Source organism: Melopsittacus undulatus, chromosome 6 (genome assembly GCF_012275295.1).
Source record: "Melopsittacus undulatus isolate bMelUnd1 chromosome 6, bMelUnd1.mat.Z, whole genome shotgun sequence".
NCBI lineage: Eukaryota > Metazoa > Chordata > Aves > Psittaciformes > Psittaculidae > Melopsittacus > Melopsittacus undulatus.
In genome coordinates this window covers 25,119,782-25,138,202 of record NC_047532.1, presented here as the reverse complement: position 1 = coordinate 25,138,202, position 18,421 = coordinate 25,119,782, and the positions used below count along the sequence as shown (strand labels likewise).

Sequence of the window (18,421 nt, the reverse complement as noted above, 5' to 3'; positions counted from 1 at the left end):
GATTGGCTGCTGCGAGCCACCAGCGGCGGGCTCTAATTGGCTGTTACGACGCTTGAGGCGGTTTCCGGAAGGGGGCGGTGGGAGGAGAAGCAATATGGCGGCGGGGAGCGCAGAGGTACCGCAGGAGATGATGGAGGGTGAGGAGAGCTCGCTGGAGCCAGTACTGTCACAGCAGCTGAGGGGATTGGGACGGCTCGCCCCCCGGGCACTGCCGCTCGGCGGGGCGGCTGCCAGTTGCGGGGGATGGGGCCCTCCGTGCCCAGGCAGCCGTTGGGTGTTCATCTCGAGAGCAGCTTCCCCGGGGGGACGGGGCTCTGGTTGGCAGTCGATCTGGGGCGGCCGCCTGAGGCCGTGAGCCACTGTATGTGTGTGTTACCTGGGGCATGGAGTGGTGCCTTCCCTCGCTCCGGAGGCTCCGCGCGCGAGAGGTGGAAGACGTGGGCTTGTGGAGATGACTCTGATGTAAAAAGTAATTAGGAAGAAATCCCCAGGTGTTGCTTTTTCTCAGTCGCCCATGAAACAAGAATAAACGGGGGGATGAGGAGCAACAAGGGACTTCAGGCCCCCTGGACCAGGGTAGCCACTAGAGCAGTGGCTGGGTAAATGGTGAAGGGAGCTTGCAGGTTGTGCAGGGGAGACGGTTGCTTTTATCTGCAGGGTTTTATATCTTTTTTTAATTTTTTTGTCTTCACTTCTTTGTGTCATTGGCACTATTGTACATGATACTGATTTTTTTTTCTAAAAGCTTTTAAAACGTAATAGTTCTAATTCCATCTCAGTAGTCTTTGGAGTTGCACTTCATTGATCTAAGAAATTTCCTTTTTCCTCCAGTCGTCTTCCCAGATTGTTGGTTTTAGGAAGATGTGATGGGAGGAAAAAGTGCATCCAAAATCAAAGTAGAAACAAGGCGTAAGAGGCCTTTTATTTAAGACTAAACCTTTCATTTAGTTAACTTAGGACTTCTACTAACTGCATGGTGGTATATGTGAATCTTGGTTATTGTATCTGCTTGCTGTTTCTTCCCCCTACCCCATTGCTGAAAATAGCCTAATTTTGCTGTTATGTATCTTACACAGTTGATAAGCGTATTGAGTCAGAGGAGTCAGGAGACGAGGAAGGGAAGAAGCAAGCAGTTCGCTTAGTGACAGACCTCAGTCAGCAGAGCCTGAGAGATGAGCAGAATGGAGAGAACTCCACAGGTACCTTGACAACATAAACGGTCACCTTAGGAAGTGTTGTCTTACCAGTGTGTCCAGTTGCATGTGTGTGTCAGTGTTCTGTGTTTCTTGTGGCTATGTGATGGTTGTATTGATGTAAGTTAACAACATGAACCTGCCTTAGACAATCTTCTTCAAAAATAAATAAATAGTAATGTTATTGCTAAAATAAAGCTGCCTTCTTTGTATGGAACCACTGATATTAGACCTCTGGTGTTTTCTTATTTATTTATCCATCTGCATTTCTTTTTGAGATCTTCAGTATCAAAATGCAACACACCTTTACTCATGTGTTTGTTTTGTTTTGTTTGGGTTTTTTTGTGGAAACATAGTAACTTTCTGTGTAAAGACGCTGTAAATGTTTATTAGAAATTAACATAAGCAGCTTTTCATAATTTTGCTTTAGTGTATGTAGGTTTTTTGCCTAAAAAGTTGCCAGATTGCTTTGGAAGGCAGAGACTCCTATTTCTATATAGATTGAGGGAAGCTGTCAGTTTTTATTTCTTAGGTTTAAAAATTCTAAGATGTATCAAAATTGCATCTTTTTGAATCCTCTTGACTTTTAACTTTTGCTATTGTTTTTATTGCTTGGATTAAAGCATTGGGTAGAAATGCTGACAGACTTCTAAGCCTGTGCATGTTTGATGGAAAGGTTTGCTTTACAGTAGCTTGTATAGAATCTGTCAGAGCAGATCCATTTCTGAAGCTGTATGGCAATATGACCTGGGCTTCTGGTGCTAGCTAACAATCTAAGATATAACAGCATCCTTTTTATAGAGATGTTCATGTGATTATTATTGGTATGGAAATGGAAGTGAAATAATACAGCAAACTTCCCGCAGCAAATTTCAGTCTCTTTTTAACTATGCACCTACTGCATTTCTCTCCTAATCTTTATGTTGCCCATTAGGATCTAAACGAATCTAAATGAGCTCTGTGTGTGTCTAAATCATTTTTTATTAAAAAAAAAACAAACCAAAACAACCATCCCTATATATTAATTGCAACATGCTGTGGTGATGACTGCAAAAGTGTTTAGAGCTCACCTCGCAAATTGTATGTCCCAGGTACTATATGATTAACACAACCATGCAGATCAATCACAGTTTTCCTTTGCATGCACAACACTGAGTATTTGTTCAGCTGACAAAATTTAGTTGTGAGTTTGAGGTTATATATTTTTATGCTGCTCTCCCAGAAATTGCAATGCTGGAGAATATACCTCAAGTGATGCACTGTTAGTGCAGTGAAAGCAAGAAAAATGCATTCAGTTTTGGTGCTGAATTACACTGATATTATTTAATATAAGCACCATGTCATTACTACTTCTTTCAAAGTGTTAGGATTCTGAAAACTTCTAGGGCAGAAACCAAGCAGAGGGATAATTTTGGAACATTTGCGCTAGCTTCCGTGCTGGCTTTTGAGTTTCTTGTTTGAATGGAAACTGAAGAGTTTTCTACATTCTTCACAGAAGGTCAGAAATAGAAAGAGCTACAGCAGCTGAAATTTCAACTTTATCATTTATCTGATTCTCTAAGGAATAGTGCCTCTGCTCAGAAAGCTTATAACTTGGCTATTTATAATGTTTCATGCATATGGAGTTAAGAAGTGTAGTTAGGCTTTTAGTTGCTCTAAATGCTGGTGGTACTGTGAACTTATGTAACTCAGTAACTACCGCTCTATACTGCGGAACCTGGGTTTCCTGAATGCCGTCTTTTTTTCCTACATCTGCAAAGCTGTGCAGCCTGCAGGCGTGGGTTACACAGGAATTCACTGGAGTAACTTCACTGCCACAGCAATGCTTTATTCCCCCTTGAGAAAGCTGCTGCATTAAAAAGTGTGAACTGAATCAGTGTTTGTGTATTAACTGCATGCAAGTGAAATTGCAGTTCTGCTTCTAAAGTGATGGTAAAAGGGTCAGTTTAGAGTGTTCTGTGTCCACTTGGTTCATAAATAAAACGTTGGTTGACAATTGATAGGTCTGTAAATTGGGTAGAACCATTTTTGTTTCTCTCCTTTGAGAGAAAATGTAACATTTCCATGCTCATGCTGATTTATCAGTGTTATCACTATACACCCATCACTTAGACTGCTATGTGGGAGAGTGTTTTATACACAGTACATAAACTTTGAGAATTAGTCTTGTTACATGAATGAATGACTTCAGTTTTAACATGCATTTATTTCAGTGAATTTGATACACATATCCTGTGTGATGTAGTTTTGCACCTTTGGACTTGAGTGCCTTTTTTCCTCAGGCTGGCTCTACCAGCACTGGTTGCTTAAAGCCATATGGCAAGAAATATGAGGAGCTACCCTTTGACAGATCCAAGAACAAAGTATTTAACATATTGCCAAAGCTTCATGTGTATGAAGTGGTCTGCAGTGGCTGCTGTGTTGAAACTCATCGTTTTTCTGGCAGCCAAACAAGGCCAAAGTTTTTTTAACTGAGTTATTTTTTTTGGAAGAAGAATCTGTTTTTTTATTTACAGAGTGCATGACTGGCTTTATTGTTTGACAGCTTCAAAGTCTCAAAAGTAGAAATTCATTCACCATAAGCACTAACCACTAGTACAGCTTAATACAAGGAGAACAGTTTTGGGTTTTATGTGATATCTGAAATAACTGTTGTTCCAAACTTGGACCATGTTCCTGTTGACTGTACATTCGGCTAGGTACTTGTTTGGCTTGCAGCACTTTGTGCTGGTGGCCTTTGCACCCTAGAAATAGGTTGAATAGATGCAGCCTTGGTAGCAGCAGGATGGGTTGTCCCACTGCCCTGCTGAAGTGCACAGCTCCTCATCTGGAAGAAAAATAAGAAAAAGTGCTGTCAGCTGCTAAAATGCTGACAGGTGTGTGTTTGTATGTATGTATGCATGCATGTCAGTTTTGGTGGCATTTCTATACTACAGTTAAATGTCGTGAAACCTACCAGCTCATTTTGCATCCCCAAAATACCATTTATGCTTCCTACTAATTTATGGTATAAAGATTATTAACAATGAAGGACAGAGGAGGACTGCTTTTCAGTTGTAACTTTGTGAGTCAGTTCAGTTAGTGCTCTTTCCTATATGAATGCCTGAGGAGCAGCCCAGATACAGCAAGGTAAATGATGGTGCATGGAGCTATCAAAACCTTGGCGTTTGATGGCAGTATTAATAACTATAATGCTTGTACTGCTCATCCTTACAGTACTACTTAATGGTGCCAGGCATCAGTGGATAAACACTTGTGAAGTATAGGAGACATTTGGCATTTACAAGGATGCTGTAATCATGCTGGACTATAAAAATAGTGATTACTTCTGGGTTAATGGAATTAGCATGCATGTGGTAGTGCAGGAGTTAATGCAAAGCCTTTGGGATGTGACTAAATAAAATTGAGTTTTTTGGTATAGAAGCTAAACACAGAAGGGGAAAGAGGTTGCACATTGTATGTCTGTTTTGCAAAGTCAAATTAGATGTTCTTTGGAAGGTGATGCAACTAGCACTCTGCCTTCAACAAATGGGAATCAGGCATGAATTATTCAGCATGAATTTATCCAGTAAACTTCACTCCTTGTGCTGGGCAAGCATAGCAAATGTTGGGTTGTCTTCCAGAGCTATAAACACATTTTCCAAGAACAGATATGCAGTGTGATAGTGTTTTTCTAGCATATTAGGGAGTTCAGTCAAACAAAAGAAGGGAGATCTACAAAATCACAGAATTGTTAGGGCTGGAAGGGAACTCTGGAGATCATCTACTCTGCCAAAGCAGGCCCATCTAGAGCAGGTTACACAGAAACACATCCAAGTGGGTTTTTAATATCCCCAGAGAGGGAGACTGCACAATGTCCCTGGGCAGCCTGTTCAGTGCTCTGCCACCCTCAACATAAAGTTCTTCCTCAAGTTGAGGTGAAACTTCTTGTGTTTTAGTTTATGGCCATTGCTCCTCATCCTCTTGCTGGGCACCGCTGAAAAGAGTTTGGCACCATCCTCCTGGCACCTGCCATTGAGATATTTATATGCATTAATGAGATCCTCTCAGTCTCTCCTTGTAAGAAAGATGCTCCAGACCCCTGATCATCTTTGTGACCCTCTGCTGGACTCTCTCCAGTAGCTCCTTGTCTTTCTGGTACTGAGGAGCCCAGTACTGGATGCAGTACTCCATATGTGGCTTCAGCAGGGTTGAGTAGAAGAGGAGGATCACCTCCCTTGACCTGCTGGCCACACTCCTCCAAATGCACCCCAGGACACCCTTGTGCCTCCTGGCCACAAGGGCACACTGCTGGCTCATAGTCAACTTACCGTCTACCAATACACCCAGGTCCCTCTCAGCTGAACTGCTCTCTAGTAGGTCAGCCCCCAGCCTGTACTGGTACTTGGGGTTCTTCCTCCCCAGGTGCAGGACCCTACTCTTGCCTTTGTTGAACCTCATTAGGTTTCTCTCTGCCCAGTTCTCCAGCCTATCAAGGTCCTGCTTGATGGCAGCGCAGCCTTGACGTGTATCAGCCACTCCCCCAGCTTTGTATCATCAGCAGACTTGCTGAGGGTAAACTCTAGCCCTTAATCCAGGTTGTTGATAAACAACTTGAATAAGACTGACACAGTATTGATCCGTGGGATCACCACTGAAAAAATCCATGCAGGTGTATGCACAACATTGACAAAAGCTGACAGTAATTAGGAAAGAAAAAGGTGGGGTTGCTGAAATGCTTGTTCCTTCCTGGCACTGTCACTAGACAATTAAGAGGCCTTGGCCATGTTTTAGGTTATCAGAGGAACACAGATACTCTGGGAGGTGTATATCAGAGGGATGATGGCCATAAGTGTAAAGAAAAGGAATCATGCCCCAGCCTTCAGGCAGCATTATCCAGCAGCCACACAGGCATGTCTTTTGCATCTAGGCAAAACTTCTGGTAAGAGAGCTTGGTATTTAGCTGCCACCTTGACATCCAAATAGGTGAAGAATACTTTTAATGCAACAGAGTATCTGAACTGTGCATCTTCTGAGGAGCATTTGCTCCCTTTGCCTCTCTAGATGTTAGCCATTGTTATCTTGCCTTTAGCTGTCAGGTAGAACTTCATAATGTATTTGCTTCTCCTGCAGAAGAAGCAGAGACACCAGTGGACATGGAAACAATTAGCCTGGACCCAGAAGCTGAGGTAAAGGCAGATTTTTGTCCTTACGGGCTTTATACAGCAGGAAGAAAAGGTCTAGGCAAAGGCAAGTATTGAAACCCAGTTAAAAGATCTAATTCTTCTGGAGGTGCTGGCTACCAGTGAGCTGATTGCTGCTGTCAGACCCATGATTTGTAATTGGCACAGATGCTTAACCAGCTTTGTGTCTTGGCATTGACAGCCTCATGAGCCACTTAGCTGCAGAGGTTTTGAGTGTGGGTGGGATGAAGTGCTCTCTTTTATTAACTGACCTGCAAAACTGGAACATCTGGGATGGGACAGCACTGATGTGAAGTGCGTTGGCTGATTGCCAGTGGAAAGTTAACATTCACAGAATGACCAGGTTATTTGAACTATCAGTGGTTTCTGTTAATCTGATGACTGGAACTGAAAATAGTGTGTGTTCCAGCTCAGCACTAGCAAAGTGGGTAAGAGAATGTTAAGCAACACTTCACTCATGCTAGGCAGCAGAGTTTGTCTGTCTCAGTAAACTCAGAAATTACTGCAAAAATAATCTGATTTTGGCAAAATAGTGCTCAGACTCAGGAAAGGGCTGTTGCCTTTTCACAGATACTGTGTTTTCAGTTGATAGGCTTAGGCCACCTGTTTCTCCTGGGGTTGGTAAAATCATGTGCCAAACCCAGTTTTCACTAGCTTTTTGAAGGGAACTTTTAATGTGTTACACATTTTGTAAGTCTGTCATTTTCCTTAGAACAAAGTACCAGGTTGGTCTTTGGAAAGACCAAAAAAAAACAACTGCTGAATCCTTCCATTTCTCTTTCAGGATGTTGACTTGAATCATTTCCGAATTGGGAAGATTGAAGGATTTGAGGTGCTCAAGAAAGTGAAGGTATCAGTCTTAAGGAATAGAGAATGCCTCTTGGAATTTGAGAATGACCTATAAAAGGGCAGATACAGGTTGAGATATCCTGATGAATTCACTTCAGGTTTAACTGAAGGAGATAGTGTTTATTCATTTGTCAAGTAATAAAAATCCTGGGGTTTTACAAGTTGATTTTGTAAGTGAATGAGAAAAAACACATCAGGGTTTATCCTAAGGGATACATTCTGTACATGCACAGCAAGCTTAACATAGAATAATATAGATTAGAAAGGGCCTCTGGAGGGCTCTAATAGAGCCCTGCTCAAAGCAGGTTCAGTTAGAGCATGTTGCTTAGGGCCTTCTCCAGCCAAGCTCTTGGGTATTTCCAAGGAAGGAGGTTACATAGTCTCTCTCAGGTCTTGCTATAGTGTCTGACCATCTGTGTGGTAAAAAGATTTCCTTCGGTAGAGTTGGAATGAAAGAAGAAAAGAGTCTATTTAAAAAAACAACAACCACCAACCAAAAAAAAACCACCCCCACAAAAAAGCCCCAAACAAAACACAACAACAACAAAAAAGCCCCAAACCAAAACCCAACAGAACTTAATGGGGAAAAAAAAAACCAACAAACCACTTTATTGTCTGAATGCCATTCATATCCATTTTCCTGTTTGTTTTCAAACTTTTCCCCAACTATTAGACTCTGTGTCTCCGTCAGAATTTGATTAAGCGCATTGAGAACCTGGAGCAATTGCAGACCTTGCGGGAACTGGATCTCTATGACAATCAAATTCGGAAGATTGAGAACTTGGAGTCTCTGGTGGAACTTGAGTGAGTCCAGGGGAATCACCAGGATTAGTTTGAGGGTGGTTTGCTGTGCACTGAGTTACTCATGCTGCACTTATTCCAGTATTTATCACCCAGGCCTTTCTCGTGATTCATTTGGGTGCTGTGAAGGGTAATGTCTGTTATCCGTTAACATTTAACCTGTGCAGTCAACTAGCTTCATTAACCTGAAGCTCACCAGGGACAGTCAGCTGGAAATGAAACGCGTGCTGCATAAGGCAGTTTAAATGATAGGTCATTGCAGCTTCTGTGCAGGTGTGGAAGCACTCAAGACCTCTTTCTCTTGGCAGTGAGGGCTTGGTATAACAGGTTTTTTTTTCTGACAGGAGATTTTGGGTGGGATTAGGACTTCTTATGATGGGTGTTAGGGAAGGAGTAGTGCTCTTCACAGTTTCATGCTTCAGGGAGCCTTGATATTGTCCTGTAAAAGTCAGATCATGTAGGCATGTGTCTTTCCCAGGGATTATTCAGTACTAAAGACTGGCTTCGTCCCACAGTGGTACTTCATGGCTGGGCAAAACAATGGCTGTCTTCTGCATGGGACAGATTGTCTTTTTTCCCTGACACACTATAGAAGTAGCTTGAAAGTTGTATTTGTTGCCATATCCAACAAAAATAAATAACACTTATGACTGTAGCTGTAAGACCTAGGAGAATCTGATCTCTGCAGATAGTGAGGTTCTCCACCAATTTACAAGTGTCCTTCCAGAGTCATCTGTGCCTGATGGACTGAAGTGACTTTTGTTTTGTTTTACCTCAGGATCCTGGACCTCTCCTTTAACGTTCTGCGACACATTGAAGGACTTGATCAATTTAGCCAACTTAAAAAACTCTTCCTTGTCAACAACAAAATCAGCAAAATTGAGAATTTGAGCAACTTACAGATGCTGCAGATGTTAGAGTTGGGATCCAATCGAATTCGGGTAGGCTTGCTTTGCAAGATGTAAGCTGGAGAGTTCTGAGCTCTTTGGCTTGGGGTTCACCTTTTCTGAAAGTGCACTTCATTGACTTGCACTTGGAGCTTTGTTCTTGTTGTTCCAGTCATTTAATGTGTAATTGCTTATTGCTGTGCATGCTGTGTGCTTTAATCATGTGCGCATGGAGTGCCTGGCTACTAAAATACTGTTTTATTAATTTCTCTCTTTAGCAAACTCATGCAACCCATGTGTGTTGTTGCCTTTTGCAGGTGACGGTTTCCTCCTGCTACAGAGTACTTCTGTATTGTAAAGTTTGTGACTTTTTCAGTGTAGGTGATTTAAAATCTCTTCCACTTAAGGAGAAGCAGTTTTGAGTAGTCTGTCCTTCCTTAAGGTGTGCTTCCCTGTGCTTTCCCCGGTTTGTAACAGAACTGGTGAAAGAGAAGACACAAAAGACTAGGCACATGCAAAGTAAGCTATTGATTTTTAGAAGCTTTTTCCAGTTCTGTACACTTTAGGTAATACTTCCAACAGATGAGTGCATTTCAGTCTGAAAATTGTGTAAGTTGGTGCTCCTCATTTACAGTATCTGAAAAATTACTTGTTAGGCTGAAAAAGCAAATTAGGGAAAGAACCATTTGTCCTCTCTATTTCAAGCCTTGTGCAAGCACACTTCTCTTTCTGGAAAAGCAAATTTCAGCTATTACAACAGCCTTTTAAGGCAGAAATGTATGCTGCTTTTATGAATTGGAAAAATTTTTATTTTGCTCCTAAAGGTAAATTGGAGTGAATTATTTTCCATCAAAAACAAATTCTGTTTTGTAAGTGAAATTACTTAGGGGAATAAATCTAGAGTGTGAGAGCATCAGCCAGATCAGGTGAGTGATCAGGAACCTTGGAATTTACACAGGTAGGGGAAACATGATTTAGAGAGGCACTTTCCTTTATTCAGCTATAGGCTAAGCACACTGATCCTTACACCTCAAAGCTGGGTTAAGCAAGAGTGTGGTGTCTTCCATATCTAAGCATCACTACCTTCTGCAAAAAGAAACAAATTGGCTAGATTTCTGTATTGATACTTAGGTGGTACATTTCCACTAGCACTGTCAAGCCAAAGAATATCTTTTAAACAATTAGTTTACATTTATTTTGCGTGTTTTCTCAGCACTGAGCCTGAGCATATTAACAAAACAACCCAGAGCCCCAGAGTTATCACTGTATGGGTAACATACATATGCTTGTATTGTGGAATTGGTGAGCTTCTTAAATGACTTCATTTTTAGCAGTGTTTTTCTGTTTATCTGCTAATTCTATTCTTCAGACAGCTCTGCTCTATGCTGCTAATGGCTTTATTGGAGTGGGTAACCTGTGTCTAGGCCAGGCATGAAGAAATAACATCTCATGTTAATTGGGGTGCCTAGAACTCTATAGCTTTCTGTTGGGAGCGTGGCCTTGCTTTTTGCTTTACAGGTGGGCATATCCTTACTCTTTAGGGTAAAAGCCTATGGACTCTGTTCAGGCAGCGTTCTTGGCTCTAAGATGCCATATACTCATCCCCTGTGCATTAAAGCTTCCGCAGTAATGCTGTCTTAGTCATTTTGCTGCACACTCTAACCTTTTGGAGTGAGTCAGTCACGACTTACTAAGCACTTGCAATTCTGTTCCTTTTGTATGAATGGTGGGGAGGCAGAACTTCATGCTTAAGCTGACACATTTCATGCTTTTTTCCAAACTTGGACCGAGGCAACTATAAGGCAAGCACTTATTTATTTGCTCCTTAGATCTTTTTTCCCTCATGTCCATCTGTTTCATATTCTCACCTGTGGCTTTTTTATAGTTTTAAGGACTGTTGTTTTCCCCTGACTATATCTTCTCAGTATCCTCGAGAGTCACAAGTATTTCCTCCTCGTGGCTGGGGGAGCTACCAATGAGCAGCAAATCTATCATTTTCTTGCAAAGTCAAAACAGGGGTAAGTCCACAGGCTAGAAGGAGGGTGAATCCAAATCTGAGCTGATAAACATCTTATGTTGAATCTGGTGGCAGTTGCGGGATAGAGGTTGAAAAGCTGCTTTCCTTTCCAGAGGGTATCTCTGAATTCATAGTGTGTGTGTTTGTGTCCATCTTCCTCTTCCTTTATGCATGTGCAGGTAAATATGCACACACACAAACACACAGTAACCTAAGGTGTGGTAGGACTTGGTAGCTTGTCTTACCAGCACTACTAGTCTCTGAAACTGCCAGACACAAAGGATGTGGAAAAGCTGAGATGTCACAAGGTACTGAGCACCCAAATCCTTTGTTTTCTTCAGTTTAAAGGAGCCTTTTTTTAAGCCCACCCTTTTCCCCTTTTCTTGCCCTTTTTTCTCTCTTCATGTTTTCTGGTGCCACTTCATTTGTAAATAAAGAATTCTTGATGCCTCACAGAGATCCTTACTTTCTCCCACTGAAGGCTGAGCTCAGGACTTAAACTGGTGTAGCATATATGTTCTGCCAGTAGCATGTGTATTTAAAACACATACATCACTTTAATTGGTCTGTGTATGTTCTGCCAGTAGGAAGAATATGTAGTCAGTAGTTAAGTATATGAACAAATACACCCATGATACAATTAACCCTGCTCATGATAGCTGTTGTGCAGATAAGCTGAAAAGCTTGTCTCTGTGTTATGTGGTCACTGGTGGGCATTTGCAAATTGTGTTTTCTCCTCCCAGATTCTCTTTCCATTCACTAGCGACAGATTTTTCTGCTTCACAAATGAGCTTCTCCTGCCCAGAATGCACCTTGTGGCCCAGGGAATGTCATTTTCAGTGTTCCCTAAGCCTTTCCATTCTCTGCTTTTGCTTCCTGGGCAGCAGAGGCAACAGCTGGGGCAGTGACACAGCCCTCGCTGTGTTGAATAGCGGTGCCACAAGCCAGCTGTCACATGGGCTGAGGTTCAGTGTCACTGCACAGTCCTGCACTTACTCGGGTCACAAGGGAGGCCCTACCTTGTGCATGCTTTGTGTTGTGGAATTGACAAGTTTGTGTTTCTCAGGAGTGCAGCTCCCTGGATTAAGGCTAGAAGATGCCAACCACATGTACAGGTTGGAGTTCTGCATTGCAGCAATAACACTGTGTCCTTTGGTCATTTTGCAGGTAATTGAAAACATTGACTCCTTGACTAATCTTGACAGTCTGTTCCTTGGAAGGAATAAAATCACCAAGCTCCAGAACTTGGATGCACTGACAAACTTAACTGTGCTCAGTATACAGGTATTAGTTCTACTTTGTACTGTTATGTTTGAACAGCTTTGGTTATATGAACAGCCTTGTAATTTATGATAAGCTCTTCTGAATCAGCAGGTCTTCAGTGTTTGAGTCAAACTCCTGGAACAAAGTGTGATATTTTTTGTGCTGACTTTTCTCGTTCTTACATACTAAATGAGATTGACAGGCACTGATAAAATGATAAAACAAATACTTGATTTTTATGCAAGAAAGACAGGAAATTTATGTTATCCCCCATTTCCTTCCTGAAATACAGTTTCCTAATACATTACAATAACATCAAATGAGTTATGCCCAGGAAGTTATAAGGGGTCAGTGTCACTATCCTCTACCTGAAGAGGGAAGAAACGTGAACAAGCCTGTGCTAAATGAAATCTGTCTTTAACGAGCTGATGGACTTTCTTTTTAAAAGATGGAATAAAAGACACTCAACAAATTTCTTTCATTGAGTCACCTTCTCATCCATATGACAATAGTAGTGTATTCTGGTACCTCTTACAGCTGTTGGTGAGACAGGCATGCTCACTACATGTTTAGTACCTGTATGCATCATTATTCTATAGGATGTAAAGAATTACCTTCTGTGGAGTGTATTGGGATTGAAGTGTTGTAACTCCTGTTCTGACCTTTCCATTGAAAAGACTTAAAAAATTAATGCTATTAAGACTTAGGCCTGTCCAAAGACACCAAATGGAAAACTTTCAGGCTACAACTTTTGATGGGAAGTTCACAGTCTGATTCTTCTAAACTTAAACATCTTGGCTTGATGGAACAAGCTGAGGTCATGAGATCAGTGTGAACCCAAGCAGACAATTTCCCCTGTCCATCCATACTTCAGATGGATGAATATATGAATACATGGTTTTTCTTCAGTAACTCCCCTGTGGTTTGGTTTGTTTAGAGTGGACTTAAACTGTTATTCTGCTTTCAGAATAACCGTCTGACCAAGATCGAGGGGCTGCAGAGCTTGGTGAATCTGCGTGAGCTGTACCTCAGCCACAACGGCATTGAAGTCATTGAGGGACTGGAGAACAATGTGAGCAGGCTCTTGCTAAGTGTGCGACAGGGCTATTGCCCCAAGCTGCTCCAAGTGGCTATGTTTGTCTGGAAGCTTTTGTTCCTCAGCTTCACCATTTGTATTTGGGGTCCTCAGTCTCTTCAGAAGACCACAAAGATCTAAGTATTTGTTATGTTAAAATATCTTGCATGGGTGAAGCTTCTCCAGAGCTTCTGGAGTAGATGTATTTTCATGACCTGGGGAGGGGAAACACAAGATGTGATTAATGCAGTAGCCAGGCTGATCTTCAGCAGTGGAGAGACTGATGGCCACAGCTGGCTGTCTCTGCTGCAGCCTTTCAGACAGCGGGTTGTAGATACCCAAGGAGGAGGTCTCAGTGTGACAGCAACTGGAGCTGGGACTAAGAGACAAGCAGTGGCCTGTGGCTTCATGTAGACATACATTTCTAGATGTCTGGATAGGATTGATTTCACAGAAGCCTGTAGTGTTTTCATTCTTACCTGACAGTAGATGGCATTGTGAGAGAGCAGAGACAGTCTGGAACTTAGTTGGCTGGGAAGGCAGAAAAACATAAAACTTCTAAAACCTGATTTTCCTCCTGCCAAAAGTTTTTCAACTCTGCTGCTCAAAAAGACACTTAAGAGCTGATTTTTAACGGGTTTCTCTTCTTAATGTACTGCAAGGAAAGCTCACTTTTTAGGAGTCCTTAGCTGGCAGTTGCCATCTGGCCAGTAGTTGCATTCATTTTTTCCAGAGGGACTGGGAGGTCAGTGACCCTGCTGAATTAAAACAGTATTCCTTGCTGTGTTTAGGCAGTGAGAGTTCTTGTGCTGCATGCGAGAGGCTGGCAATAAAGTGTCTGCTTCTGACGGTTTCCTGGGCCTGCAGAAACTGAGGCAGAGAAGATGAAAGAAAACTCAGTCTAATGTTTTTGTATTTGTCTAGAACAAACTCACAATGCTGGACATTGCAGCCAACAGAATTAAGAAGATTGAAAATGTCAGTCACCTAACAGAGCTGCAGGAATTCTGGGTAAGCACAACCTGGAGTTGTTCCTGAAATGTCTACAATGGTGAAAGAAGCCCTTCTGGTAGGGAGCAGTGGGAAGGTGTTGTGTACTTGTGTGTCTTGGAGTAAATTTTTCCTGTTCTGGTGATCAGCTTTAAGATCTTGACAGTCTGCATGGACAGAGCAAGTGATGGTTTCTTCAGGGGAAAGAGTTGAGCTTAAAAACTTCTTTGCAGGGCTTTGCTTAGTGTTAACGAGCCTGTCTGTACCTAGGAGATAGCCCCTGCCTTCACACTCATGGTGGTTATGAAACAGCCCTGCTGTGTCCTATTTTTGCAGATTTCATTTTTCCTTAAGTGAACATGACAGTGTAATAGGGGCAAGCTGATATTGTCTTGCCAGTGCAGTAAAGCACGGTACCTGTTTAGAGCAGAGTTCATATGTTCATGTCATTCTGAAGAAAACAAAACTATCTTCTTACATCCATTCCTGTGAGGTGGATAACTGTTTAAAGTTTCTTCTGTTTCTTTCTGGCACCCTAAATAGGTAAGCCCTTTGTCATTCATAAGTCAGGTCAGGAAATATGCAGAGACACCCCCTCCTGAAACGCAAAGTCCTTTAACACCTTAAGGAAGCAGAATTTCAAATCCTACAGACTCCAGGAATCTTCTGGTAGTTTCCCAGCACCACCTCCCCAGTGGAGGGACTAAGACATCTGAAGGTCCAGTGACCTGGCTCAGGTAATGCTGTGATGAGCTGTAGCAAAAGGAAAGATCTAGCAGGTTTCCTTTAGGATCTTAGACCAGGGTATTAACTACAAAGCCTTCTTCAGCTGGAACACTGGCAGTTCCCATGAAGAAGCAGTTTTCTTTCACAGAACTAGCTAGTGGGATGCAGCTGGGGAAAACGGAGCTGCTTATCTGCCATGCAGCAAAGAGCAGAGAAGAGATGCAGAGCAGCTCTGCAGAGAAGGACTTGGGGGTGTTGGCTGATGAGAAACTGAACATGAGCCAGCTGCAGTGTGCACTCACAGCCCAGAAAGCCAACTGTATCCTGGGCTTCATCAAAAGGAGTGTGACCAGCAGGTCTGAGGAGGTGATCCTGCCCCTCTGCTCTGATCTTGTGAGACCTCATTTGGAGTATTGTGTGCAGTTCTGGTGTCCTCAACATAAAAAGGACACGGAACTGTTGGAACAAGTCCAGAGGAGGCCATGAGGATGATCATGGGACTGGAGCACCTCCCGTATGAAGACAGGCTGAGAAAGTTGGGGCTGTTCAGCCTGGAGAAGAGAAGGCTGCATGGAGACCTCCTAGTAGCCTTCCAGTATCTGAAGGGGACCTACAGGGATGCTGGTGAGGGACTCTTCATTAGGGACTGTAGTGATAGGACAAGGGGTAATGGGTTAAATCTTAAACAGGGGAAGTTTAGATTGGATATAAGGAAGAAATTTTTTAATGGTATTGAGGCACTGGAATGGGTTGCCCAGGGAGGTAGTGAATGCTCCATGCCTGGCAGTGTTCAAGGCCAGGTTGGACAGAGCCTTGGGTGATATGGTTTAGTGTGAGGTGTCCCTGGCCATGGCAGGGGGGTTGGAACTAGATGATCTTAAGGTCCTTTCCAACCTTAACTATTCTCTGATTCTCTGATTCTCAAATGGGCACAAATTTCCCACTGTACTGTGGATGCCCAGTGCAAGGAACTACAGTTGTTGAGGGGTACCAGGGCAAATACATTGATTCTTTATATGGTATGTATATTATTATTTTTAAAGGTGGTGGTGGTGTAGTGACAGCCTCTGTGGCTGAAGTCTCTAGGTTGGACAGCACATGGCCACCTTGCACACTTGGCTTTCTTGCCCAGGCAGGTGAAGCATTCATTCCTTTGCATGGGAATTGTTTTGCAGTACAACCACCGAGGCAGCTCCCAGGCTGAGCAGAGGAGAGCCTGAATGGGAGAGCTCGATCCTTTCTCTGGTGTACAGGAGCAGGTTTTGTGGGGGAGAAGGGAAAATGTCACTTCTCACATCAGTTTGGGACCTTTTTTAATGTTTCCTGGGAAGTCATGAAAGTAATGATAGATGTTACAGTGTTGTGAGACAGGTTAGTTTTACCCTCCTGATGCTGTGGTGTTGCAATAGTAATCTTGCTCAGTACGAGATGAACCACAAGTTCAGATCCCTGGTGCCTGCACTTGGCTGAAGAGCCACTGGTGTGAGGCTGCCATCTGTGGGCTTATGACTAAGCGCCTCTAAGTCAGAATACAGCCTAGATGCTTGAGACTGACACAGAAAATGACAGTCTTGCTCAGAATGTGTGGGTTTAAGCCCTTCCTGAATCTTTGCCAGCAAAGACAGGCCTTCCTCATAGGAGAAGGAAAACTCCTGTCTTCACACTGGGGCTGATGGAGCTCATCCAGCCGTGTAAGGCCTTCCATCTAAGAGAAGGACACTAACCAAACCTACGACCTGCAGACTTTGCTGTCACTGTCCTAGCTCACTAGCCTGGCAGTTAAACCTCAGGTGTAAAGGGTGGGGCCAGTTTTGCGCACACTGCCCTCACCTAAAAACTCCTCTGCGCAGGCTGCAAGGGCTTGGCTCTCACTTGTGGGTATGGATGGGTGAGGATCCAACTGGCAGGTGCCAAGGTGCATGGGAAGCTGCAGATCCAACCTTGCATGTGGGCAGACCAGCGCATGGGTAGCTCGAGATTACTCGGGAGATGACAGTCCTGGTCAGACACTCCCTGATTGCCTAAGCACTCCAACCAGATTTGCATATCCCACATGCCTTTGGTCATCGTGCTTGGAGTAAGTGTGGTTAAAGCCCTTCCCAAACCTTTGCTTGCAAAGCCAAGCCATCAATCAATCAATTATATAACAAAGATTTCCAACCCTTAACTGAACAACATATGGGCTGGGACACTACAGACTGTCTCAGTTTCCTGCTAGGGCTTTCCCAGCACTGCTGTGGGTAGTTTCCTGCACACTATGCTTACTTTGGCAGTGCCTGTGTGTTTTGCAGATGAATGATAATCTGGTCGAGAGCTGGAGTGACCTGGATGAGCTGAAGGGAGCAAAGAACTTGGAAACTGTCTATCTGGAGCGAAACCCCCTGCAGAAGGACCCCCAGTACCGGCGCAAGATCGTGCTGGCCCTCCCCACTGTCCGGCAGATTGATGCCACCTTCGTTCGATTCTGAGCCTCCTGCTGCCCTCTCTCTCTCCTGCCCTCCTTGCAGCAATGTCCCAGCTGGGTTTTTTATCCACTTACCACTCACTCCCCAGGTCTTCAGTACACTGACACTCGCAGAGCAAATGGTCCAGCAAAAGCACTGAATACCAGATCTTGTGTACAATGCACTCATTGTTTTTGAAATGTTGTTGTTATAATTATTAAATCTTAACACAAGAGACTTCCTTGTGCTTGTGTCTATTATTTATGGCCAAGAAATATTGCAACACACTGGAGCCACTTACTGACTTTGGTTGACTCTGCAGGAGTCATCACAGTGGGGAAGCAGAGCATCAGCCTGCACAGCATATTCAGGATCCGGGTGTGCTGCAGGTGGCTTTGGTGAGGACATGGACTGTCATCTGCCCAGGAAGCTGACGTGCTGGTGGCACAAGCTCCTTTCCATCAAGGAGGTGGGGTGGTCCTGGTGGAGCAGACACCCTGGGTGATGGCCAACTGCTGCTGGTGGTTAAGGGGCTGTTTGTTGAGTACCTGGAGATGGGGAGGGACAAGCCTTGGGGGGGGGAGGGCTGGAGCACTGCAAGAGAAAAAGCTGGTGGGGAGGCAAGAGCTACAGGAGCTCCCTGGAGGAAGGGACCAGCCATGGGAGCTTTCACTCCGAGAAGCCCATGAGTGCTGCAGAGAGAAGGGCTGCTCACTCCCTCAGGACAGGGCTAGGAGATGGTGTAGCTGCTGCTGCCATCTCTCAGACTGTCCCTCCTGGTTCTGCCATGGTGGCTCCTCTCCTCCCTGCTCACCACCGGCTGGAGATCCATCTGGATGCCGAGTTTCATCCATGACTCCCCACAACCTGTGACTGAGCAGGCACAGGGCTCTGCTGCGGTTACCTCCACCCCTTGATGCAGCTGCCTGCTGCATGAGCCCCACCTCAGCAGAGGTTGACACGTGCAAGCTGGAACTCTTTGAACCAGCCAAG

General features: G+C 43.8%; 1 protein-coding gene across 1 annotated transcript; it reads left to right on the top strand.

Annotated features, from left to right (window-relative positions):
* Positions 1-71: 71 nt before the first annotated feature.
* Positions 72-17,665, top strand: PPP1R7 (protein phosphatase 1 regulatory subunit 7). The gene is made up of 10 exons (XM_005151000.2): positions 72-137; positions 1,077-1,199; positions 6,306-6,361; positions 7,161-7,226; positions 7,899-8,029; positions 8,805-8,967; positions 12,098-12,214; positions 13,161-13,265; positions 14,193-14,279; positions 17,276-17,665. Exons 1-10 carry the CDS (start codon positions 95-97, stop codon positions 17,450-17,452), a joined length of 1,068 nt encoding a protein of 355 aa, XP_005151057.1. The 5' UTR covers positions 72-94; the 3' UTR covers positions 17,453-17,665.
* Positions 17,666-18,421: the final 756 nt, after the last annotated feature.